Consider the following 16,582-nt stretch of genomic DNA (forward strand, 5'->3'; position numbering starts at 1 on the left):
GACTTCTGGAAGCTTCGTGCAAAAATAGGACCCTGGGCGTTGATTTCGTCCAATTCCGAGAATATTTCCTTACTAGGATTTCTGAAACCAAAAACAGCAGAAAACAGCAACTGGCCCTTCGGCATCTCGTCAATAGGTTAGTGCCGGAAATGTAAAATAACGCTGTAAAGTATGTATAAAACACTCAAGTATTGTAATAAAAGTAGCATGGAACATAAGAAATTATAGATACGTTTGCGACGTATCACGGCCCCCCCCCTCTTGGCCGCGCCGGCCTATGGTGTGGAGGCCGTGGGCCTCCCCCTGGCTTGCCTTCTGGCTCCGTGTGTCCCTCGGAAAAATAGGAGGTTTGGCTTTTGTTTTGTGCAATTCCGAGAATATTCGCAGAAGTAATTTTCTGGAACCAAAAACAGCAGAAAACAGGAACTGGCACTTCGGCATCTTGTTAATAGGTTAGTCCCGGAAAATGCATAAAAATGATATAAAGTGTGAACAAAACATGTAGGTATTGTCATAAAACTAGCATGGAAAATAAGAAATTATAGATACGTTGGAGACGTATCAGATAACAGTTTCAGCTTTTTGATCTCTGACTGGTACAGCCTCGATCCATTTAGTGAACTTACCGACTGCGACCAATAGATATATGTGCTTTAGACCGTCTCACAATACGCCTGGCTTCCACTGGATCCTCCGGTAATCGTTGTTCTATTAGGTATGCTGAAAAAGGCTTGGTCCAAAGGGGCTCAAGGAGAAGGACCTGCTATGCGAGTTGCGATGTAGACTCTTCGACATCTTGCTCCGGTTCTGCTCCTGAATCATCAGTCGATATTTTTGGAGGTGCCGACACTTTCTCCTTGATTGATCGCTGAGCGATGACTTCATAAAATACTCCATCTGGAATAGGGGAGCACATGGATCCAATGTTTGCCAGAGCGTCTGCTTCCTCATTGCTGGCTCTGCCGATGTGTTTTAGCTCGCACCCTTCGAATTTGGCTTACATGTTCTGGTATAATTGGCGGTAGGCAATCATATTATCACTGATTGCATCGCACAAATTCATCAACTGCTGCACCACAAGATTCGAATCTCCATAAATTTCCAGGCGAGTTGCTCCACACGCCTTGGCCATTCTCATTCCGTGCAACAGTGCTTCGTATTCTGCTTCATTATTTGTCGGCAGCGGGAAATTCATGCGTAGGATATACTTCATCTTGTCTCCCTGTGGTGATATCAATATTACTCCTGCGCCCGAACCTATACTTCGCTTCGACCCATCAAAATACATTGTCCATGATCCAGACATGTCGGGTGCTGCTGGAGTTTGTGATTGAATCCAATCTGCCAAGAAATCTAGGAAAACCTGAGACTTGATTGCCGTCTGATTGATATAGGTTATGTCGTGTGGTGCTATCTCGATAGCCCATTGAGATACTCTACCCGTAGCCTCTAGGTTAGTAAGTATATTCTTCAATGGTGCTTTGCTTACCACAATAATCGGGTGCTCCGTGAAGTAATGTCGCAGCTTACGTGATGTTCCCATACGGCGTATGCTAACTTCTGGTGATGAGGATATCTCTGCTTTGCTGGCATGAGTACCTCGCAGAGGTAGTAAACGGGTCATTGCACACCATGAACTCTCCCTGCCTCCTCTCGCTCGACAACTAGGATGATGCTAAAGACCTGCACCGTTGCTGCTATATACATGAGCATTGACTCTTTTTCATGTGGAGTTACGAGTACCGGAGATGTCGACAAAATCTTCTTTAAATTATCAAAAGATTCATGTGCCTCGTCTGTCCACTCGAACTTTTCTGATTTTTTCATCAACTGATAGAAGGGCAAAGCTTTCTCTCCCAGCTTGGCGATGAATCTACTAAGCGCTGCGAGCCGACCTACCAACTGTTGCACTTGGTGCAAATTCTTTGGCGGTTCCATGTCAAGGATAGCTTTGATCTTCAGAGGGTTTGCCTCTATTCCTCTGGCTGAGATGAAGTATCCGAGTTGTCCTCTTGGTACCCCGAAGAAGCATTTCTTTGGGTTTAGCTTGATTGTGTACCTGTCGAGATTGTCGAAAGTTTCCCGCAAATCGTCGATGAGGGTAGCTGCATGCTTGGTTTTAACCACAATATCATCGATGTAGACTTCGATGTTCCTTCCCATCTGCTCTCCAAGACAGGCTTGCATACACCGCTGATAAGTTGCGCCTGCGATTTTCAACCTGAAAGTCATGACGTTGTAACAGTAAACACCGTGCGAGGTGATGAACGCGGTCAACTCTTGGTCTTCTTTCTTGAGCTTGATCTGATTATATCCGGAGTACACATCGAGAAAAGAGATACGAGCGCATCCTGCTGTGGAGTCGACTATCTGGTCAATACGGGGCAGCGGGAAGTGGTCCTTAGGGCAATGCTTGTTGAGACTTGTGTAATCGATACACATGTGAAGAGCTGTGGTATCTTTCTTTGGCACCATGACTGGGTTGGCTACCCACTCGGTGTCCTTGAGCTCCCGAATGAATCCAGCCTTGCAGAGTCGATTAACTTCTTCACCAATGGCTTTCCTCTTTGGTTCTGAAAACCGGTGCGTCGACTGCTGTACAGGTCTGGTTTTGGGGTCAACATTAAGGGCGTTCTCAGCGAGTTCCCTGGGAATACCTAGCATGTCGGATGGTTCCCATGCACATATTTCCCAGCGCTCACAGAGGAACTCGATGAGCGCGCTTTCCTATGCGACAGTAAGATCTGCCGAAGTATTGACTATCTTCTTCGGGTCAGAGGGATGCACTTGTTGTTCCTTTGCCTCCTTCGCGACGTCAAATTCATCGGATCTTACGTTCCGGTTATTGGCTGGTGGATTTGTGTGGTCTGTGATAGCGTCGAGTGCGTTGAGCTCTTCCTTAGCGCCAAACTTCGAGGCGATCTTCTGGAAATCCCTGTCGCAGCTGTCAGAACGAGAAAAACTTCCGTGAACGGTTATTGCTGTCCCGTTATTGCCTGGTATCTTCAGCTTTAGGTATGCATAATGAGGTATCGCCATAAATTTGGCAAAAGTTGGTCTGCCGAGGATGGCATGATATTGAGATTCCCAATTGACTACTTCAAACTCGAGCTTCTCCTTTCTGAAGTTGCTTGGTGTGCCGAAAACCATGTCCAGTGATATTTTACCAAGGGGATAAGCGGGTCGGGTTGGTATGATGCCATGGAATCCTGTATCGGATTCTTTTAGCATGTCAACCGTTAGACCCATTGCCTTCATCGTGCTGGCGAATAGCAAATTCAGGCCACTTCCTCCGTCCATGAACACCTTGCTCATGTTGTAACCTCCAATCTGCGCACCTGGCTATCGGGTGTCTTCATGGGCCTCTGATTGGGATGCAAGGGGTAGCATGATAATAGTTACATGAAGGGTAATGCCCACGTCAGCTTCTGAACATCCAGAAGCGATAACACTGTTGCGGCTCCGCTAAGACCGTGGTAGTTGAGACCTAATATTTTCATTGCTCCCGGCAGTCCTCCTCGAGGGAGGCCTCCGATCCTTCAATAATTGTATCCTGTTGTGAAACTTCCCCATCCTTCCTTGCTTTCTTTTTATTTGCATTTTTCTGTGGAGTACCAGTCAGGTTAGTATCTCTGTCTTTATCAGTACCTCGGCGATCCTCAATCGCAACAACTTTATCCAAGACACCCGAGCCTGCTTTCCCATCCACCAACGTTCCATCAGTCACACACGAGTTCAATGCCAGACGCTTACGAGCAGCAGAGTTATGAGCAGAGAGCTCCTCATAATCCATATCAACAGTAGGATTTGATCCTCTCGGACCAGCCCCCGTGTTTGCTGTGAAAATTCCTCTCCCTCTCCCTCTTCCACGAGCAGACATATCTTCTTCTCTATTCTCTCGGCCTCTGCCTTGTCCACGACCTCTGCCACCATCTACCAAGATAAAATCCCCCCATTCAAAAGAGCCTTGATCATGCTCACCAGTTCCACATTCCTCATACCAATGACCAATCATACCACAGTGAGCACAAAAATCTGGCATCTTTTCATATTTGACTTGATAGTATTCTTTCTTTTTATCTCTTGTCATAGAAACAAATCTGCTCAATTTTTTGTGAGTATCCAGTTTAACCTTCAGTCGCACAAAACTGCCAATGAACCCCATCGGCAGCTTAATCTGAACTTCCAGAACTTCGCCAACACATCTCAACATTCCTCTTATCACACGCGCCTTGAGATAGTTATCTGGTAGCTTATGTATCTATGCCCATATCGTGATCTTGTCCAATTTAATAGATAGAGGATTAGTGAAGCCATCATACTCCTCCATGATTAAACCTTGATCACGGAACATCCAAGGCCCCTGGTTCATCGCCTTACTCCAGTCCGCCAAGCAGTTAAATTATACTGTAAACAGGTTTTGCTCGATTCTTCTCCAAGTCACCTCCTTTGCTGGATTCCAAGCCGATCTCGTATCCGAAAAAGTGCACTTTGGCTAAACCTTAATTTGGATGTATGGACACGGGCAATGGCAAGCCACTTAGCTTTTACCTCAGATTCAGATACTTCATCTTCCCAGACGAAGTCCTCCACCTCATCGTCCTCCAGATGCAGCCTATCCAGAAGATCATCAACGTTCTTATCTTTCTTTTCATTACCTTTGCTCGACTCCGCTTTATTCGCCATTGGGGACCCAGGGGGATCCACAATTGCCAACTTCCGTCTTTGGAGATCCGCCGTCAGCGTCGGAAGGACGCTCACCGATTGCCGGGGGAGAGATAGTCGGATCTTGGACGATCCACGGTAGAAACTCTCGACGGGTTCAACGCCGCCAGAGGAGACTAACCCTAGATATTACGATAGTCGGATCTTGCAAGAATGGGGTTCATTGATATCTCTACTATTAAGAGCAAACTGGTGAATGCCTGGTGTCACATATTCAGGATGGACAATAATACCCTCACGTCTACTATCCAACAAACAACTCCACACCATTAGGCGTAGCTTTTCAAAATTTCAAATGGCACAACAAACACCTACTATTTCTCAACTAACACGTCTTTATCCTACCAAGATGATTTATCTCAACGCAATCTTAAAAAAAAACCTGCGCGCGGAACAAAGAAAACGCAACTAACAAAACAACTCCAGCCTGTGTCACGTTACACACCCATCCACGCTTACTAAGAGGAGAAATACCAGCCCGTGGGTAACAAACAACTCCACACCATTAGGCGTAGCTTTTCAAAATTTCAAATGAACAGAATGTCTTCGTCGTCAATTTTTCTCTCACCTAGCGGCTTGATTAAGATCCGGTTAATAGGGAGATGGTTTGGCTTTCCAAAGTCCCAATCTTTAACAACCAACGCTACAGCCACGCCTAAGATGGATGTTTTTCGTCATCCCCGCACCACACGCTGCCCTTCTCCACATCTCTCTCGGCCGCCTCCCCGCCATCCTCCATCGCAGCAGACACACACCATCTTCCCCAAGCAAACGCACGCCAACATTGTGGAATTCCCCGCACTGCCGGACCAGGAGGAAATAGACGAGGAAGGGAACAACACTAGCCCATTCAACCCTGACTTGCGCGGGCGGCCGCATCGCACGCCAGATCCCACCGCATCATCTCTCTCCGAGGCCGTTGCGCCGTGCAAGGCCATGCTCAACGACCTCCGACAACAACTCCAATGGAAGCATTCTGAGGTGGACAAACTCATAACTAACGAAGCTCGTCGCCGCAACGCGCGTCATCACGCCGCGGCGGACAACACACGGACGGCGGAGCTGTTCGTCGCCTGCGCGGAGAAGGCGCAGCTCCTTCTCCACTATCATGGACATCAGCCTAGGATTACAGAAATTCTTGAAGTTACTTGTACAAGTACTACTCAATGGCGTGAGATGAGACTGTAGCTTCTCCATTCCCTGCAAATCCACCTTAGGATTTCAGGCGAGCTACGATGCTTTTTCCTGTACCGGATATTTCACACTAAATTAAAGATCATGGTTCTACAACTTTTATTTCCAGTCCATTTGATTCATACAGTGATTTTAAGGACAAATGGTTGGACGGTTACCATCAATTTGATTCATGCAATGAGTATAAAGACAATGGTTCCGGTGTTACTTTCGTATGGTATTCTCAAGACAAACTACATTGATGAACTACTAAATTAGGAAGATGATTAGTATGTCCCAACCCTTAAAATGTTGCTTGTTTTATTTTTCACTTGAAGTAGTCCTGATGAACTACTAAATAGAAAGAAGTTTGTCGATCTTGATGTGATTTTGAGTGTCTGGAGAACTGATAATTCGCTTGGCAGCAGACAATGATTACTTTAGTGTCCTACTACAACTAAAAGTATTCAGTTCAACAGTCCAATACAGTCCTACTAAAAAGGTAAGGTGAACATACAACATGCATTTTCTTGACTTTATTTTATGGTTGTTAGAACATTACTCAAATGCGTGGGATAGGATATGAAATTGGCCCTTTATATTTTTACCTCTGAAGGTTTTTTATTTTCTTATTTTAAATCCCTACGGACGTTTAGTAATTGTGTTTATGTTCATGCAGACAACATGCATTCTCGTTCATTTGAGTGTCTAGCGTTGTGAAGAGCATATTTGTGTACCATTTTAAGTTCTTCTATAGTTCTATTCTATATGAAAGAAATTGGAATTAAGAATGAGAATAATCCTAGGCTTGCCATAATATAAACATTACAACGTGTTGATCAGTGGAATTGGATGTAGTTAGCAGGGATGGAGATTGGATGCATGACGAGACATACCAGTGACACACCTTTATTAGCTTTTCAGTTTCGAAGTTTTTGACCGTGTTATAATTTTTGTACTGAGTTACGCATTAATTCCTGATTTAAACCTCCGAGGGAATCACACATGTTGTAGCTAGGAATAACATCCTTACTCACTTGTTATTTTTGTGATTTATAATTGTACCTAATGTAAAGATTTCCTTTTTCTCTGTACATGTAATCTGTTTACGGATGGAGTACACCCATTTTAGCCGAGAAGTTACAATTTGGAGACACGATCAAGCGCAAGTTTAAAATATACAATTTTTAAAATGTGCATTTATATAGTTCTGCATAAGCGTGGAAATTTCCAATTAAAACACCTAATCCTTGGCTTTTGTTAGAGAAACATGTCATTCATACGGACTGTTGCATAAACTCTTCTTTCTCTCTGTTTTTAGTGGTTAGCTATGGTGCGGAGATGTTTAGCTGAACTTACATAGTTTTAATCCAGTTGTTATTATTTGAAATGAAAAAACATCAGTATTGACGAAGACCTTCCATGAGTTATATCTTAAAACTGGAATTTTGTACTAAATGATGGAAATCAAAAAATTAAATAAAGTGAAGGGGTTGTTTTGTTTGATTGCTTAGAGTGCCAAAAGTTAAATTGGAGAGAGGGCTGGCATAGAGAGGATTCGCACAAATCAAATTAGCCAAATGGAGTTAATGGTTAGATTTTAAAATGTAATTGGCATACTACCACCAACATATATATGTAATTAAATTGTGCAACACGTTTCAAAATCACTTAATGTCACGAGCATCCACAAAATAGAAACTAATCTAAACAACAACATCCAGAATTTAGTTTATATCACGTACCAACACACCTGTCAATTTTAGAGGACTTCTGAATTTTTCTCAATCTCATGTTTAAATTTTCTAACGTCCTAAGGTGTCTTGCTTTCTATCCTTTTTCCTCTCTTATGTTTCAAACTTGAGCCTTTCTAGAGCACCAATATGTAGTTTGCACGGAATTGACAGACGAGATACGTGCTATAGGCAACAATGCATCATAGCCAAGGTCCTTTTAATTGCACATGCTGAAATTGTATACTGCATTCGTGATGTTGTTAGATATATAGATACCTACATCTGAAGATATTAATTGCCGTTTGCTCCGTAGCGAAGCACGGGGCAGTCTGCTAGTTGCTAGTTCCTGGTAAGTAGTAGAGATATATGACATTTGGAAAGTGCCAACACAGGCACGCTGGGCCTCTTTGGGCCGTGCCGGGTCGGGACATGCACCAACAGTCCAACACAACCGCTCGCACCGCACCGACACAAAGCCACCCACATCCCCTTCCTGGACCTCTCACATGCCGCGCTGCTGCTAGTCGCCGTCCGCCGCGACCAGAGGGAGAGCAGCAGAGCAGCGGCTCGACTAGGAGGAGGGTCGGAAGGAACGCAGCGAGGACCGGAGATGGGGTTCGTCTCATTCGTCGGCCGGGTGCTCTTCGCCTCCATCTTCCTCCTCTCCGCGTACCAGGAGTACGTGCGCCCTTCATCTCTCTCTTCCCTCCAGATCCCATCTGTTCCGTGTCGCGGGTCCTCGAGCCCAAGCTAGGTTTCACGTGCCTGGGCTGGTCTGGGCTGGGAGAACCGAGGGTGATGCGGTGAGATCCGTTCCGCTCGGCGTGGTAGATCTGGGCGGGCTACGTCACGTAGGTGGACGCTGGCTTGCCCTGCTGTGCTCGGTCGTACGAGGTAGGAGCTCGTCGAGATGCGGAAAGAGAACGTACGTACGCAAGTGCGGCTCCTATGATGGCGCCATCTTCTGGTCCAGATTATTGCTTGTTTACCCACTGTGCGGTTCCCAGCCGGGCTGATTGATCATTCGCTGCGCAGCTAGGTAGCTTAGCTTCGCCCCGCTGGCCCTTTGACTTCAGCGAAACATCCACATAACTGTTTCCATGTCAAGGAAAACATCAAGTTTAGATTTCAAACGCTCCTAAAGTCTAGTGTTAGTTCCTTCTGTCAGCCTTGTTATGCTTTGAAGTTTGCTATGCTGGTAGAGCGGGAGCTATAGGTAGCAGCACTGTAGCAGCACATGTCTCCTAGGATGGTAAAACCATCTTCTGGTCCAGATGCTTGCGGGCTTAGCATCTGCGTCGGCATGGATGGCGTTTTGTTCACAACACCTTGTTTTATACCTGCCACAACATTTAGTTAACGCTGCGCCCGGCCTGCACAGCCAGCTAGCTAGCTAGCTTCACTCTGCTGGCCGTTTTGGGCTGACATCAGTGTGCTGTCTTGTCCTCATTAGCTTCCTTTGCTTGGTTGATGCCCATAGAATTGTTTCCATGTCAAGGAGAACATCAAGTTTGGATTTCAAACTGTCCAAAAGTCTAGCATTACTTCTTTTGGTCAGTCGCATTATGCTTTGAAGCTTGCTATGCTCCAGATGCTTGCAGGTCTAGCATCTGCATAGGCACAAAAGCTATCTCTCTCGGAATGCACTTGTTTACATGGTGGGAAATTCTTTGGTGCCTGGAAGGGCTGATCGATTATTTGCTTTGCAGCTAGCTAGCTTTTCCATGCTGGATGTTTGTGCTTCTAGCAACATGATATTAGGTCCTCATTAACTTCCTTGAATTGGTTGGTGCCCCACAAGTTTTTTTCCATTACAAGAACAAGATCAAGTTTTCAATTTCAGAAGTTAACCACAATAACTGTACTGCTACCTTTTTCACCGCCCTTGCGGCTGGTTCACGCTTCACCGGACTTGAGTTCCTCCAGGCGGTCGCTCTGGGGTCCACCTCGATTGGCTTACTCCCCTCAATGGTACAACACATGTTCCATTCCTGTTGTTGGTGCGGTTGGAGCTTGTTTTTCGCTGATCATGAGGTCCACAGATGATGTAGATGTAAAATAACCGCCCTTTACATCACTTGGCCCAAAAAACTGCTCCACCACATGATGTGGATGTAAAAAAAGGGACCATTTTTTTTACATTGTGATGTATCGTAAAACAACGGCCGCGCGCGACCCCCAACTGTCACTTTGTCGTTTCCCATCTTTGCACCCGCGCAAGCTCTACCATTGCCGCCGGCTGAACTCCGGCCAAACCGCCCTGCCGCCACCGGGAATCGACTCGAGGTCGCTCCATCATCCCCCGCCGGCCCCATCCCCGCCTCGCCCTACTCGTCCCGTAGCTTGGCCCGATTCCGGCTTGCCGCGGCCATCGCTGGCTTTCTACGTGGCCGTAGAGCACCGAGGGCGGTCTATCTGCCATCCACGAGCTCCCTCGCGGCCAACCCTGGCCGGATTGGGCGGGTCGCTGACTTTGCGCGAACCTGACACCCCCTCTCTGTTCGCTGGCCCCGCCCCGCACCGCCCTTGCTCGTCTGCCTCGCCCCGCCTCGTAGCCCTGCTCCTCTGCCCCGCCATCGACACATCCAAGCTAGCCAACGGAGAGACACCACTGGTGCAATTTGTAGCCAACGGCTGCACCTACCACAAAGGCTACTACTTGCTGATGGCATCTATCTGAAGTGGGCTACATTTATGAAGCCTCTCGTCAGCCCCTCAGGTAAGAAAGAACAAAGACTTTCACTATACTCAAGCGGCTGCTAAGCATTTGGAGTTTTTGCAAGCCCAATTTGCTATTGTAAGAGGTTCGGCGAAGTTGTGGAATCAAGTGATCCTTTGGTACATCATGAAGGCCTGCGTGATCATGCATAACACGATCATTGAGAACAAGCATGGTCAAGATGTGCATGTGCATCACTACGAGTTGATGGGGCATCCGGTGCGGGTGCGACGGGAGTGAGATCGCGTCGCCCATTTCATTGAGTGCTACCATGCGATCCGTGCTGAAGATACCCATGAAAAATCTTCAGAAGGTTCTCATGGAGGAGTGGTGGACATGGTGGGAGCAACAAATGAGTGTTGGATGTCGCTGAATTATGTGATGAATTATGTGTATTTGTGGATGAACTTTGAGTGTTTGTGATAACTACGTGTGTTTATGAGTTGATTTCTGTGCAAGTTGATGAAATATTCGTGTAATAATGAAGAACTATTTATGTAATGTAATATTTAGCAATGTTGGGATTTTATTTGTGTTTTCAAATCATTTAGATATGAGATTCATTCATATGTTTGCAATTCTGAAATATACATCACCTAAGTGGTGATGTAAAATACATCATCTTCCGGAGCACTTTCAGAGGAGAGGTGATGTATTTTACATCATCTGACTTTTGAGAGCAAAAGCAGGTGATGTAAAAATCTGAAAATGAGCAAAAACAGGTGATGTATTTTACATCATATGATGTGAATTCTACATCGTCTGTTGGAGTTGCTCTAAGTGTACTGTTGCCTTCTTTCTGCACAGCTAGTTAGCTTCACCATGCTGGCCTTTTGGGCTCTCCTTAGCTTCCTTGAATTGGTTGGCAACATGTAGAATTGTTTTCATCTCTGATGGTTAACCATTGCAAGTTTAGTGTTGGTTCTTTCTGCCAGTCTTATTCTGCTTAATAGTCCTGCCATACAAATTCAGAATTATTCTCTCAATAAATCTGTTCTCTAACCATTTAGTTTGTGATTGGCACTTCTATTCACACAGGTTCAGTGAGTTTGGGTCTGATGGTGGACCGGCAGCAAAGTCGCTGAAGCCCAAGCTTGACCTCTTCGTCAAGCAGGTGTCTGCCAACATAGGAATGGGAGTGCCACACATTGATGTAGGGATATTTTTTTTTGGTTCCTTTTGCCCTGTCCTGCCTCATCCTTCTTTTGGAATCTGTTCTACTTGGTTCCTAGCTCTCATGACTTCCTATTTGGTTTCTTTGCAGATTAAAACTGTCATTGCTTCTACCATGTTCCTGAAAGCCTTTGGTGGTCTCCTGTTCATCATAAGCAGCTCGTTTGGAGCGTTCTTACTGGTGGGTACTCTTCTTATGTGGGCATTATACTAGAATCTTTTGTTGAGGGGGGCAACAAGATGCATTGAATATGGACCTTGCTTTCTGAGACCTGATCAAAAAATACGCTGGGGGTTCAACTGCATAAAGCAGGCAAAAACCTATAGCGCTGGGGGCTCTATCGCCTAAGCGTCAAGGCGGATGCCTTAAAAACCATCATGCCTGCTCAAACTTTAAAGAAAGGAATATACAGTCATGATGCCATTTATGTAGTTTTATTAAAAAGATATGATGTGTTACCATGTACCCCCTCTGTTTGGATATGTAAGATGTTGGGGCATTTTTTTTTTGGGTTCATCCACTTCAGTTTGTATCTAGTCTATTTTTAGTGTGTGGATTCACCCACTTTAGTTTGGTCTACTTCAAAAGTAGCTAAAACATCTTATATTGATGCACGGAGGGAGTAGATGTTTTAGTGTGTCTATATCATTGGCTGTAAATCTAAACCATGATGCCTGCTCAAACTTTAAAGAAAAGAATGTACCGTTATGATGCCATTTATGTAATTTTATTAAAAGAGATGATGTGTTAGTATGTAGATGTTTTAGTGTGTCTATACCATTGGCTTTAAATCTAATTTAGCATTGTTGCTGCTTCAACGTGTGATCTTCGTAAATTTGCTTTTGCAGTATCCTGTCCTAGCATCTGAAAATTTTAACTCTATAATCTTCCAGAGATATCAAAAATGGTGCCAGGTTGTCATTATAGTGTACCCACTCGATAGGCTAAAAACTAATTTCCTGTTGTGATGCCATTTAGGCAACTGATTTGATGTAGTCTAAAAATCTGTATGCTGTATCTCCATAATACATTGTGAACAGTCCTTCAGAACATCAGTCCTTGCTATAACCGCATAGATATTTATAATAAAGGAACAAAAGGTGAAGTCCACATGATTAAATGATTTTGCCTTGATGATGTAGTTTGCAGTTGTTGTCTTCCCATATCTTGACACTTTTGTTTGTCGACACATGATGATACTGATGTGGCTCACTTTTGCAGCTTGTATACTTGGCATTCATAACCCCTGTTGTGCACGACTTCTACAACTATGAGATGGAGTCGCAGCAATTTGTTCAGCTCTTTTCCCAGTTTTCACAGGTTTGTCATGCAAATTTCACTTAGCAAAAGCTTAGCTTTCAACTTTCTCATCATAACAGCAAATTATTTCATCAGTAGCTGTTATCATGTGTCTTATAACCCAGTTTTTATCTGTTCAGAGCGTGGCCTGTTTTGGCGCGCTGCTCTTCTTCCTGGGGATGAAGAACTCTATCCCAAGGAGGCACTCGAAGAGAAGGGCCGCAAAGGCCAAGACAACTTGATCAAAGCCAGCAGTGATTTGTAATAGGATTGGAAAGCTATTGGTAGTAACATTTAGCTCGTCCTGGTTTTACGTATACTTTTGAAAACAGCACATACCGCATTTTTTGCCTATAGAATCTGTGAACTGATGGGGACCTGCAGATTTGATACTATGTAGAAATGTAAGCCTGTCTAGCTTGCTCAGTTATGTTTTTGGTATATGTATAGCTATGGGGTTTTGTGACATGGTAGGTTTTGTTCAAGATCAAACGGTACATTCTTCACCATTGTTTCTATTAGCTTGCACCTTTGATGAATGGACGTCCTGTGTTAATAATTTATTCTTGGTTACAAACATGTATAATGATTTTTTATTTATCTGCACATATAGTCTTTTCATTACCTGGTCAACCCATACATTCCATGTAGAATTGTTTCATATGGTCAGCACATGCGGAATTTCATATGCAGGAATGTAAGCTATCTAGCTTTACTAGGTTATGTTTTTCGCTATCTCGCTTTTGGGTGGTAGAACTGTGTTGGTGCAGAAACTGCTTGTATGATTCAAGACCAAATGGTACTCCATCTGCTCCATGGTGTCTGAGATTTGTCTAAATTTGGATTTATCTAGACACTAAATAGTTTTTAGATACATCCAAATTTTCATAAATTTCAGACACGTTTCACGAGACCTCGGGAGTACATTCTTGATTATTGACAATGGCTTATCTTCACAAATTCTGTAAAAACATTGTAAAGTGTGATTCTGATTTATTCATCAAAGCACGTGTAGTCTTTCATTACGTGGTCAATGATTCCAAGTGAAGTGTGTTATAGTTATCACGTGTGTTTTGAACCGTTCAATGGTTAGTAGATTTAGCAAAAAGTTCAAATATTTAGGTCAACGGTTGTTGCAAAAAGTGTATTTTCTCACTACATTTCAATTCTAATGGAACTCACCAAACTAGAGAGCATGCTCTACCGCTAAAAGTGTTCCATCTAAGAGCCCAAGGTCGATATAGCCCATAAAAACACACTTTTGATATTAAGAAGTATGGTAATAATGCGTTAACTCTTAGAACTCGGAAACCGTCCTCCTCCCACCGCCCCCAACCCCAGCTCCCCACCAACACCCTACTCCTCCCGCCTCCGGTGGCGTTGTCGGGCGAAGCCCCGGTGGCGTGGCGGCGGCGGGGATCCTCTCCGACTCGCGTCGGGTAGCGGCTCAGCTTGGTTTCATCTAGGGTCTCGGGGACGTCGTTGGGATGGTGGTGTTGGAGATATGCCCAAGAGGCAATAATAAATTAGTTATTGTTATATCTTAGTGTTCATGATAAATGTTTACATCCCATGCTATAATTGTATTAACCGAAACATTGATACATGTGTGTTATGAAAACGGCCAGAAATGCTCGATATCACGAGTTTTGACGATGCCGCTAGACTCATGTACCGGGGGTCACGGGGCATCAAAATCCTCCTAGGACCCGAAAACGTGGACTATAGCCCACGAAAACATCCAGAAATGCTCGAGATCACGAGTTTTGATGATGCCGCTAGAGTCGTGTACTGGTGGTCACGGGGCATCGAAATCCTCCCAGGACCCGAAAACGTGGACTATAGCCCACGAAAACATCCAGAAATGCTCGAAATCACGAGTTTTGACGATGCCGGTAGAGTCGTGTACCTTGGGTCACGGGGCATCGAAATCCTCCCGGGACCCGAAAACGTGGACTATAGCCCACGAAAACATCCATAAATGCTCGAAATCACGAGTTTTGACGATGCCGGTAGAGTCGTGTACCGTGGGTCACGGGGCATCGAAATCCTCCCGGGACCCGAAAACGTGGACTATAGCCCACGAAAACATCCATAAATGCTCGAAATCATGAGTTTTGACAATGCCGCTAGAGTCATGTACCGGGGATCACGGGGCATCGAAATCCTCCGGGACCCGAAAACGTGGACTATAGCCCACGAAAACATCCGTAAATGCTCGAAATCACGAGTTTTGACGATGCCGCTAGAGTCGTGTACCGTGGGTCACGGGGCATCGAAATACTCCGGGACCCGAAATCGTGGACTATAGCCCACGAAAACGACTAGAAATGCTTGAAATCACGAGTTTTGATGATGCCGCTAGAGTCGTGTACTCGGGGGTCACGGGGCATCGAAATCATCCCGTGACCCGAAAACATGGACTATAGCCCACGAAAACAGCCGTAAATGCTCGAAATCACGAGTTTTGACGATGGCACTAGAGTCGTGTACCGTGGGTCACGGGGCATCGAAATCCTCCCGGGACCCGAAACCGTGGACTATAGCCCACGAAAACGGCCAGAAATGCTTCAAATAACGAGTTTTGACGATGCCGCCAGAGTCGTGTACCGGGGGTCACAGGGCATTGAAATCATCCCGTGACCCGAAAACCGTGGACTATAGCCCACGAAAACGGCCAGAAATGCTCGAAATCACGAGTTTTGACGATGCCGGTAGAGTCGTGTATCGTGGGTCACGGGGCATCGAAATCCTCCCGGGACCCGAAATCGTGGACTATAGCCGACGAAAACGGCCAGAAATTCTTGAAATCACGAGTTTTGATGATGCCGCTAGAGTCGTGTACCAGGGGTCACAAGGCATCGAAATCATCCCGTGACCCGAAAATCGTGGACTATAGCCCACAAAAACGGCCGGAAATGCTCAAAATCACGAGTTTTGACGATGCCGCTAGAATCGTGTACCCTGGGTCACGGGGCATCGAAATACTCCCGGGACCCGAAACCGTGGACTATAGCCGATAAAAACGACCAGAAATGCTTCAAATAACGAGTTTTGACGATGCCGCTAGAGTCCTGTACCGGGGGTCACATGGCATCGAAATCATCCCGTGACCCGAAAACCGTGGACTATAGCCCACGAAAACGGCCAGAAATGCTCGAAATCACGAGTTTTGACAATGCCGCTAGAGTCGTGTACCGTGGGTCACGGGGCATCGAAATCCTCCCGGGATCCAAAATCGTGGACTATAGCCCACGAAAACGGCCAGAAATTCTTGAAATCGCGAGTTTTGATGATGCCGCTAGAGTCATGTACCAGGGGTCACATGGCATCGATATCATCCCGTGACCCGAAAATCGTGGACTATAGCACACAAAAACAGCCGGAAATGCTCGAAATCATGAGTTTTGACGATGCCGCTAGAGTCGTGTACCGGGGGTCACGGGGCATCGAAATACTCCCGGGACCCGAAATCATGGACTATAGCCCACGAAAACGACCAGAAATGCTTGAAATCACGAGTTTTGATGATGCCGCTAGAGTCGTGTACCGGGGGTCACAGGGCATCGAAATCATCTCGTGACCCGAAAACCGTGGACTATAGCCCACGAAAACGGCCAGAAATGCTCGAAATCACGAGTTTTGACAATGCCGCTAGAGTCATGTACCAGGGGTCACGGGGCATCGAAATCCTCCGAGGACCCAAAAATCGTGGACTATAGCCCACGAAAACAGCCAGAAATGCTCGAAATCACG

General features: G+C 45.4%; 1 protein-coding gene across 1 annotated transcript; it reads left to right on the forward strand.

Moving 5' to 3' along the window:
* The first annotated feature begins 8,136 nt into the window (after nt 1–8,136).
* LOC124677942 lies at nt 8,137–13,405 on the forward strand. The gene is made up of 5 exons (XM_047213877.1): nt 8,137–8,312; nt 11,392–11,506; nt 11,618–11,707; nt 12,749–12,847; nt 12,967–13,405. Exons 1-5 carry the CDS (start codon nt 8,245–8,247, stop codon nt 13,066–13,068), a joined length of 474 nt encoding a protein of 157 aa, XP_047069833.1. The 5' UTR covers nt 8,137–8,244; the 3' UTR covers nt 13,069–13,405.
* The last annotated feature ends 3,177 nt before the right edge of the window (nt 13,406–16,582 follow it).

The sequence above is a fragment of the Lolium rigidum genome, chromosome 7 (assembly GCF_022539505.1).
Source record: "Lolium rigidum isolate FL_2022 chromosome 7, APGP_CSIRO_Lrig_0.1, whole genome shotgun sequence".
NCBI lineage: Eukaryota > Viridiplantae > Streptophyta > Magnoliopsida > Poales > Poaceae > Lolium > Lolium rigidum.